An 11,383-nucleotide genomic window follows, 5' to 3' on the forward strand; every position below is an offset into this window, starting at 1 on the left:
GTCTGATTTGTCATACCGTTGCATCTAACTCAGAACCGAGATTCAAAAACAACTAGACCTGAAAAAGAAAAAAAAAGACCAACGCAAATAATAAGATGCGTCAATCCGAATGTATGTCCTTAAAATAGAATTAGGCCTATATCCTCTCACAGGCCTATATCTAGATATGAACATGGACTGTTGAGAGAATTCTAATTATCCAACGCCTCTTGCACTTAACTTCAGTGGTAGAACTTTTTTAAGACGTATATTTGGACCGTGAAGTTGAGATAGTATGTATAACTTCTCCACTGAAATTATATATAGTCACAAGCTGTACAAAACCTTTCATTATCCTCAACAATTTAAACGCCCCATACACTTGACTCTTAACGCTTTAGATAGATCGATCTTAAAGGAATCGAGGAAGGGGTTAATCTAAATAAGATTTAAAACAAATAAAAATTATGAGATTGAATTTCCAATTAGACTAAGCATCTGAACATTATTCTAGCTTTAGCTCTCATAAAGACAACGAAAGGAATGCTCACGAAATTGTTAATGATACATTAGTCCAAGGTGAAAGAGTTTACATGACACGGGTTCATAATTCTTATAATCATTTCAGAACATTGTTTTATTCTTTAAATGTTGAAACCGAAATGACTGTAATGAAAGTATTATTCATTCCTGTCAAGTTACAAAGTTATCCACACAAATATTCCATGGTGTACTTCATAATGCTACATTACGGCACTGCGGTTGCTTAAAAAAAGCCTATGACGAGCTACATACAGCGAACACTCAACGTGCTGTTTTATCATACAAAATGCTGAAAATCAACACCCAGTAGTGGACTTGCTATGAAAACTCCTTTGCCGACACTTTATTTTTTAGAACGTGGACAGACTTCACTATCACATAAACACTTAATAAAATAAAGGAATACAAAATCTTTGCCTATCATTATTTTGACGAAGATAAAATGAAAAGTAACTACATGTTAACAACTTTGATATTATCTGTCCTTCGATCACACAAAAGAGCGCCAGATTGTTTTTTCAAAAAGATTGGTATATAGATTATTAAAGAGATTAGATTGTGAAATACAATAACAAATGCAATCATATACGTATATCTGTACGTAGAATAATAGAAATAGGTCAGAAGGACATATAGCGGCCAACCAAAAGACAATAGAAATGTAAATCTGACAAAAATAAGTGATGGTTATACTAAGGTAGCCTTTCTGAACAGGTATAGGTATCAATTCTCCTTCAGTCTCAGTGGACGTAATGGAAGGACGGTGAACTTCGCATGTGCGGAAAAAATGCATGGGACTATAATTTGATTTAATTAAAGCTTTGAAGATATAAACAAGCAATTATCAAAGAATGAATAGATGCTAATGGAAGTTTGTCACTAGATTTGAATGTATCCTCGAGTCATATATCCTAAAACATTTGACACATCGGAGAGGGTCATTTAAATCAAGCATGATTCACCTCGACAAGGAACATAAAATACAACTACATAATAGATTGGAAAAGGGGATTACAACAGCAACTCAATTTATGGGATTGCCCCGTAAAATGCGAATGAATCATACAATGTAACAGGGTGTCAAGATCTCACGCCCTGGTCAACGCAGTTACGAGACGAAAGTCATGAAGAAGAAAAATAATAATACGACCTATGACGAAAGTCGTCTGCTATATAGCTCCACTTTGATGACTGCAATGAAATTGGCGTCTATTCAGCTGTTTTAATTTCATCTCGTATACGGGTTTCGGTTTCGTCAGCACTGGTTGTTATTATAAGTGTGAATAGGGTGTGAAGGTGAGTGAGTTCTACAAGTGGTTTTCATTCATCTTAAATCGACAATAATGACCAGATACCAATGATATATTCATGTATATCTGAATATTAGTTAGTCTTACTGGCAGACTGATGTGAAAACTCTTGATCAAAAAACAAATATTACATTTTCGCATGACTATGATCATAAAGATATTTGCTTGCAATTGGAAAAATAGAATGGGTACATAATTATCCTCTTTGAATTGATTGATGAATTAAAATATGACAATAATGAAATTGAATAATAGAATTATTTTTAAACGATAGTAAGATTTTAAGATTTACTTTTTAGGAACAAATATCTTGAATAACGATTTAAAAATAAAACGGATATACTTGAACTTCATCACTGTCGCACTTTATTTGATTTTTATTTTAAATAGAAATCCACAATATTATCTGCACTGCCATTTACTGTCACAGCACATCCCATCCCAATTTTGATTAACTGGAAGTTTTGCTTAAGGAAGTAGGCGTATCCCGCCACAACTTTTATGGTATATATATATATACGTCTTCTTGTTTAAACCCAACATGTACATATATATATTCTTCATAATATTGATTTCTGTATGAATTAATGCTTACGAAAAATGTAATGAAATGGAAGAAAATGTTTATTTTATTATATTTGATTATTTCTTCAAGATTAAGGGGAATGCCATTAGGGATGAGCTCAAATTCTATTTTGTTATTATGATGAACAATAACATGTCTATAAATTGTATTCCTATAGTGAAGAGGAAATCACAGATATAATCGTTCATTTTGCACTGTGAGTTTCATTATAATATGAAATCACAACTTCAATACTAAGTGCATAACTAACCCATAATTATTGTTTTGTTACAGTTCTATCATTTTAATTGTTCAGTATTTTCATAATTGACAAGTGATATTGTAACGTATGGTAGAGAGAGCATATCTGTCATGAAATTGTGTTGTTCTTTTTCTTTAATTCAAAATTGAATGTTAATATTGCTTGTTATGCATGTAGAACATGAATTTACTTCAAAACAAATACATTTCTTCCACAGTGTATAAACTGCAAATTGTTTTATGTGTTGTTCGGAAACACTCCATAAGATTTAGTTGGAGAAAACAATTTTTTAAAGATTATTTTCTTAGGGATTTAGAACAGCAGAATTCAACAATAAATATGCATTTTTTCGTTTGAATGGGAGACCTGATATCTCTATTTATCAATAATTATACAGTATTGTTGTATTGGCAATTACATTATTGTTCTACTTACTTTAAATTGTTTGAAAACTATTTATTTTTAAAGCTTAGGACTACGTATTGTATTGTACAGGTCGCATTCTAAAGTTTTTACTTATGACACAATATGCTACGAAAAAAAATTGGAAAAGCCCCCTTAAATTTGCATGCAGCTTTTTTGCGTTTTGACATGTCATGTCTTATCCCAGTTATCATTTTGTGTTTTTTTTTTTTTCTTTCGTGCTGTTTCTCTCTTTCCTTTTTAGTAGGGTTATTGATAAGCACGTGATTAAATATCCTATGTTGAAATTTGTAAAATATATTTTTTTATCAATAGTTTCAGTCTATTTCATAACTTTTTATTTGCTTGGTGTGTTCTAGAATATAGGAAAAAATAATTTGTTATCATTTGTATTGATATCACTCATCCCCACTATCATAATTATTAAAATGAAGAGAAAAAAATCAGTGATTTATGAATGAGTTCTATTAGATTGAGGGCGTCCTAGCTTTGAATGAAATGGCGCCTGAGTCTCGGTAGGTTTTTGCTTGTTTGCTTAAAGCACACATGCTTATGTCAGTCTTCCATGACTGACAGCCTGAGATGTGTACATAGGGTAATACCACACTACTACACTTATGAATAATGCATGACATGACCATGATATATTAGCATTGTTCGTACTAGCGATAGAATTATTGTCAGCTTTTGGAAATGTCGTGAGGCAATATGAATTTGCTCTGATTAATGTAGCCCCGCCCACCTCATCCGGAAACAAAAGATATATCAAATTTATAGACAGATTTCCTCAGACCGTTATGTGCTTGAAATTGTTTCACTTATATATACTTCATAAATTATAATTAACCGTAAATATTAGTAGCACTAATTGTCCGATACCATTGTGACTTTCCTGCATTTACCATTTCACCGTAATTTGTGCACCAATCTCATGAATATAAAATACACAACGAGACCTTTTCTGCAATCAAAACATTCCCAATTATTAGGAATAGGTAACTAATGAAATAAATTTCATTTTCTAAAACAAATAAATCACATCTTTCTCTTCGTAATCTCAAGATCACTTGGTAAATCATTGTTTGTCAGCTCTTGGAATACCATTATTCATTTAGCTATTGAAATTTGCAGGTGGGTAATTGGCCATAAACTGTGGAGAACATACAAGTACAAGTGAAGTAGGGTAAATTCTGTAAACTAGTCGGGCATATTATTGAACAGGGGAATCCTATTTAGGAAAGATAAGCCTTTGGGACATACTCCTAAAGTGTTTTCGTTTTTACCTGTCTTTTCTTTCAGTGTTGGAGCCCACCAAGACCGATCCCTGCCTATTTCTTTTTGTTTGGAATTTACGTCGGAAATGTCTTATTCCTCCAAAATGCGTCTCTTTTTATCTTCTATGGTCTTAAACCTCCCTTCTACCAGCTCCACATCATGGCCTGAGGTCGCGATAAAAGGACCAGAGAGCACGTGTTTCGAGGTTACTGTTTATGCGATTCTCTTATTGTTAAGTAATCGATTTTAAGACGAGCTTTAAAGAGAGACTAAAGAGAAAACTGAAAGAGGGTTAAATAGAGACAAATGCTATTCTTGAAACTTCCAAATTGGAGTAATACCACTAAAATGGATGGTATTTAGGAGGTAAAATAGATTGAAAAGATAAAGCGAGACAAAGATCGTGTTGAGATATTGTAACATTATGAATTTAAATTTATTCTAAGAATGACAGAATGAGTTTTTTTCTTGCAAATGTATTGTATAAAAAAGGTTAAGAAGAATTCTAACTTAATATATGATTTTCATCTTTCTTTGTTATGCGTTCAAAAATTTCCTTGTTAATACGCCGCTTCATTTAAGTCGCGATTTTCTGACCGAAGTTAACATCTTATCAAGATGTCACGTATTGTTTTAACTATGCGTATTGGTCATTGCGTTCATGAATAGCGATAACATAAATACTAGTGAATAATAAAAAATGATTCATTCTTCTACACGCAAAGAAGAATTGTGAAATTAACAAAAATGTATATATGAGATACGACAAATCACATACATCTTGTACATGCATGTTTGAAATTCATGTATTTGAAGAATAAATCTCTTTTCAAAAAGCAACAAGAAGAATGGCTGAATCGCACATATTTCTGTTTTTATCACGTTTATGACACATCTCCATTCTCGAAACAAGCTTTTCCGTCTTTATCTACATGAGTTGCGGGTGGTTGTCTCTTCCTAGATTTGTTTATACCATCGCTTCCCTCAATCTATCAGCCTGGCCTACGGGTCTCCGTTAGACCTGAATAGAATGAAGAGAAAAGACCTAAAATACAGGTGTGACAATGAGCGACCTAAGACCATTGCATTTTCACACGCCGGTGCCATTCATTGCATTGTCAGGAGTAAGGATGGTTTAGAAAGAGGATAGAGAATGGCTGTCGGCTTTTAGTTCCAACACGTGTTTTAATTAGCTACTTGCGCCAAGTGGCCCGAACACTGCCTCAAAAAGAAGACGTGAATGGACAAAATAGGAGACGGGTGAAAAGGAGTCTCAGATATACTTTATGAAGCATTGAGGGCTTTATCCCAGATGTATTGTGTGTTATTGGACGTATACACTGAAATGGACAGCATAAAAGACAGATCAAGTGATTCTCAAATGGGAAACACTGAGGGATGGCCCAATTCAGACTCTTACCCGAAGGTAGTAAAAAAAAAAAACCTGGAGAAAAAGCAAAACAAGAAAAGCAATGAGTCATACGCCGTACTAGGTAGTGAAACTATCCCAGAAAATTGGTAGACTTTGGATATGAGGAAATTGATTGGAAACATTGAGTAGAAAAAATAAAACGGATGGTAGAACAAGGTATACTGCATTCTGTATTTTCGAAAAAGAAAATGTTTTATGAAAACGTTTGGCAAGTCTATTCATCAGGTAACTTAAAGAGATCAAACTTGGATTCATATTTAATAGTCTACTTGATATATAAAAGCAACAAAAGTGCGTATAGCTATTATTGGAATTACATGTTAAGGATAAATGGTAAACTGACAGAATTTTGTTTTTCAAAATACTTGGCGTACTTTATTCCTACATGCACTAAATATATGAACACCTCAATATTTGAGATATTTTCAAGGTCATACCTAAAAATTGACATTTTCGATACAAAATCTGAATAACAAATTCTAGTTTCGTGTTTTAAGAAAGATATTTCTGCTCGGTAGACCCAGGTATAAAGGAATGAGGGAGAGAGAAAAGGAAACAGTCAAGTGTATCGAATCGTGAAATGAATAAAAGACTCGTTCGTTATGGTATTTTCATACAAATTTTCTGAAAAAAATATGATTGTGCGTTTGAAGTGTAGTATTGTTATTTGGTAGCTCGCTACATCGTGTGGGAGTTGGGTTTTTCAAAAGTCTGAAAATATCTCACGGATTACAAGAGTTTAAAATCTGCCTGGGATTCAAGTTACATTCAGATGTGCTTCAATCTGGTGTTTCTTAAGACTTGGGGCCAAGTTTGTACCTTTCTTTTTAAAACCCCATTTGATTGGCAGATCTTTCAGTCAATTTAAGACTTTGAGCGTTGCTAATGGGTGGTCCGCAAGGACGCGTTGTCAATCAAGTGACGTACGACGTCTTTGATTTGCCAGATTACAATAAGTGGGCGTGGCGTATTAATTAGCCTCTAGTGGTAGGCGTGTATGAGTCGGGTCAGTCGAGCTTACTCCTTTCCATTCTCTCTGCCGTGTTTGGTGCTCTCTCTGACAGTTTGAATACAACTCTTTACCTCGTCAACACGCGCATACACATCAGTGGAGGCTGACACTATATACTTTAGCAGATATATACAAACATACACTTAGCTCACGATCGAGAGAGAGGGCACTACGTGTGTGCAAACTTGTTTTTCTTCTCTGACTGTGTTACTTTAATCTGCCATCGTGGATTTCAAAGAGGAACCCATGGCGAATACTGCCATGATCTCGCCCAAACCTGGGTATCCGGCAACATCACCCGTATCAATGAATACGATGACGGGTATGACGGGCGTCGGGAGTATGACGTCGATGAACAGCTACAGCTCGATGACGACCACGGGAATGCCGGGGAATGCGATCACCAGCATGAGCGGCATGACACACGCGGGTATGACGGGGATGTCCAGCATGTCAAGCATGGCCGGTATGGGGATGAACCCGCAAATGGGAAGCATGGGCCACATGAACTCGATGACAGGTAGTATGAATGCCATGGGCTCCATCAATGGTATGAACTCAATGGGTGCAATGAATAACCCCGCTGCTATGTCAATGAGATACGCTCAAGCTCAGGCTGCTAACTCCATAGATCGTATCCGGGCTGATAAGACTTACCGAAGATCATACACTCATGCCAAACCTCCTTATTCTTACATCTCTCTTATAACAATGGCCATCCAACAATCTCCTCAGAAAATGGTGACTTTGAGTGATATTTATCAATTTATCATGGACTTGTTTCCCTTTTACCGTCAAAATCAACAAAGGTGGCAAAATTCAATTCGTCACAGCCTCTCATTCAATGACTGTTTCGTTAAAGTTCCAAGAACGCCAGATCGACCAGGAAAAGGCAGTTTTTGGACTCTTCATCCTGACGCTGGCAATATGTTCGAGAATGGATGCTATCTAAGACGCCAGAAGAGATTCAAATGCCCCAAGAAGGAGGCTCAACGGCAGGCGCAGAAAGCAGCCGGAGATGACGGCCAACCGCACGAGAACGGAGACCCTAACGCGAGGGACCCATCAACCCCTGTATCGCACCCTACCCCAACCGACTCAGTGGCATCAGAAGCGGCACTTCCGAACCAGAACCAACAACTAGAACACCCACAACAGGTCCCGACACCACAACACCAACAACAAAGTGGTACGCTGCATAAGATGGAGAATCATCAGTTATCACCGCCACACAGCATGAGTAGCTACGTGAATCCATCTCGTCCCATCGCCTATCCGGCAGCCACGGCAACCATGGGTATGTCTGGGATGACGGGCATGCATCCAGCCAGTATGCTTGGTCAACACCCTTCCTTTGCACATTCACATCCATTCTCCATCAACAGTATAATCTCACCCGAACATAAACTGGACATGAAGGCTTATGAAGCCATGGGATACAATCCTTACAACTCCATGGGCATGCAGACTCAGGGTGCGAGACCCACCGTGGACTATAACTCCCCAATGGGGCCAGGTGAAGTAACGTATAGTCAGCTCACAACGGCTCAGGCAAATCATGCAATGTGAGTTAATATGTGTTTAACAAAACAAAAACTCTTTGGACCTTTTCTATTTCAATTTATGATGTCAGTAAGATCCTGTAAAGTTATAATTTGTGATAGATTACGTGTTTATAGACAAGTGAGAAAGAAGATAATTATGTCACGGATATTGTTATATTATTGACAAGTACGGTTACAGATGGAGCGCCACAGATTTTTTTAACTTTCTTTTGGAAGAAATATTTTGACGCCGAATCCAGAGCTGAATTTTAGAAATAAAATACAATTTCTTAGTGAATTTTCTTGTTTTCTACTCAGACAATCATTCACACTTCGTGCAAATGTCACCATGTGTTAAATGAAATAGAAAGAGAGCTTGACATTTTAAGTGTTCTTTTTATTTAACCCGAAACACTGAGTTAAATCGATCTAATCATTGTAATATGTATAATTCTGAAATGTGAGTTACATCGCCAAATTCAATTCCAACATTATTCCAAAACGGAGAAATCTTGATTTTATTGTGAATTGATAGTTGGTATTTATTTATTTGATATTGATATATATTAGTTATAGGATATTTGTCATTTAGCTAGTTTCCGTAGTCCTGTATAACACCACATCACTTAAAAAAAATCCTATGCCCAATTCAATAATGGAATGAGAAGAAAATAACCAGCATTATTTAATTTTGAATTCCTTTTCATTTATCGCACCGTCATACAAATCCATATTAATATAGAATGTCATTTTATAATGATATTCCGATAAAGATAAATTACGTGCAATGTTTGCATAATCATGTTCAGCTGGAAAGTAAATGAAGTGTATTTCTTTTTAATTGACGACTGTTTGGAAAGGGATCTATTCCTAAATGATAATGTAGGATTTAAGGTATCTCACCAAAGTGCCAAATGCAATATCTAATCTTAAACCTACATCTCTCTGTCAACACCTGAAAACTTTGTGTTTGTGTCAGTCTTTCTTGTAGTAAACATTTTATTACATAGATCACCTGTATTTAATAAGTTCATGATATTTTTGTAAATGTTACCGTGTCCATTTTGATACAGACAGTGTTCATTTTTACCCCTTTTCGTTTTTTTTGGTTTAATTAGAAAAGGAGGAAAACGTGCAACCTAAAAAATATATATATTCAAATTGATTTTCAAAAATCATCTTTACATTTAAAAGTGATCTCCATTCATAATTCAAAAAGCCAAAGAAAACCATATCATACAATAACACGTTGTTTTTGTTTTTGTTTAATTGAAAATAGATGTATACGTTGCACAACTCGTGTGTATATTTTCTTGTAAACTATTCGTTCATTTCATTTCGAGAAAGATTTAATCGAGTGCTATGTTAAGATATATCGAGCAAAGATGTTCAAAAGAAAAGCAATGTTCTTCTTTTCTCTCAATAAACCGCTGAAAAGATATATTGAAAACATTTCAAAACCTGTTTCATATTGCAATATTCAAAGTTTATCCATTTTAACTATGTTGATACATACTGGATGAATTTACTTGATAATTTGGGAAAGACTTCTTTTTATCTTCCTATGATTTGATTCATTGTATCAAATTTAAACTTAGTGTACTCATACATTATGTGCACCATTTCAGAAAATACAAAGTCGGTCAAAATCATTTCTAGCAATCAGTATTTTCCCATCGTTTTGTTCAAGTAACTTCATTTGGTATCCTAACCATGTTAATTAGTTAAGGTAGAATCGAATTAGTGTTTGTGAATGATGTGCATGTGTGTGAGTTTCTGGGGTCCCCGCTTAAAAAATAATTAATTAATCAAATTGAACCCATAGTAATACCATACAGATTCGAAAAATCTTGCTATCATACTTTGGACAAATTGATTCCTCTTATAGATAAAAATTATGCATTTATGTTTTCCACCACGCAACGTATGGCATATGCTTCAACATGAATCACACAGAAAAGAGTAGACTTCATTGGGCAAATGTATAATCATATCACGGTGGATTAAACATTTTCTTTCTGATGAAACTACACTTGTAAACTTCCAATGCTACAGCAAAATTCGTATTAACTTCCACTGGAATGCTTAACCAGCTGACAATAACAACTCAAGGTCAACGATTATTATAATCCTCACTTTAAACTTGTGAAATGCTTGGTTGGCTGTGACGTCTACACTGAGATCTTGTTGTGTCTAATTTTAAAGCGAGCGGGAAAATGTTTGTGAAAGAGTGGTGTGCATGTCTATGACTTTCAATTGTCCGGTGTATATGATGCATGATAATATAGACATGAAAGGCCAATATATATATTTTTCAAAGTCAACTGGGCTTATCTTTACTAGTTATTGCATGTCATTGCATTTCTTATACAATAAGATATTTCTACATGAGAAATGAAATAAATGAAAATTGCAGCATGAAGATAATGAAAAAGAACTTTAACAAATGTTATAACCCCAGTTGACATTTGGAAATATAATTTTCAATAAAAAAACATGGGAATCTTATAAATACCACACCTTCATCATGTTCATTAACATGAGGATTTATACAAAAGTCAATAAGAATTAACTTGTATAATGGGATCATTTGATATCGCGTTTAATTGAATACGACAATAACATTTATTCATTAAAGGGGATGCCTTATAGGAATATACTGTTGGGTTTGAGAATCTAAAGATTATTACCTGAATAATTATCTTAAATATAAAATACGGTCTTTCCTTTGAAGGGGAGCGCCCTTTTTTGTTATAATATTCATGACGAAATGCGATTTGTTTTACAGATCATTGATGTTGGCAATTCGGCTTATTTTATGCTTATTATGTCATGGTCTAGAGTTTGAAGAAAATCTGTTGAATAAACTGTGGGAAAATTTGCTGACTTTCCAAATTTTACGGGGCTCTACCCCTTCCTCAACTATTCATCCCTGTTCTTTCTGATCATACGTGTTACATAACAATAGAAATAAGGGACGGCTAATTGGTGAAGAATAGAGCCACCACGCGATTAGTTTCTTCAAAGAGTACCCGCTA

At 34.9% G+C, this 11,383-nt stretch overlaps 1 protein-coding gene across 1 annotated transcript; it reads left to right on the forward strand.

Annotated features, from left to right (window-relative positions):
• Positions 1–6,805: 6,805 nt before the first annotated feature.
• LOC121419318 (hepatocyte nuclear factor 3-beta-like) lies at positions 6,806–9,997 on the forward strand. The gene has a single exon (XM_041613725.1). The coding sequence runs from the start codon at positions 7,048–7,050 to the stop codon at positions 8,368–8,370; it is 1,323 nt and encodes a 440-aa protein (XP_041469659.1). The 5' UTR covers positions 6,806–7,047; the 3' UTR covers positions 8,371–9,997.
• The last annotated feature ends 1,386 nt before the right edge of the window (positions 9,998–11,383 follow it).

Source organism: Lytechinus variegatus, chromosome 7 (assembly GCF_018143015.1).
Source record: "Lytechinus variegatus isolate NC3 chromosome 7, Lvar_3.0, whole genome shotgun sequence".
In the NCBI taxonomy this organism is placed as follows: domain Eukaryota; kingdom Metazoa; phylum Echinodermata; class Echinoidea; order Temnopleuroida; family Toxopneustidae; genus Lytechinus; species Lytechinus variegatus.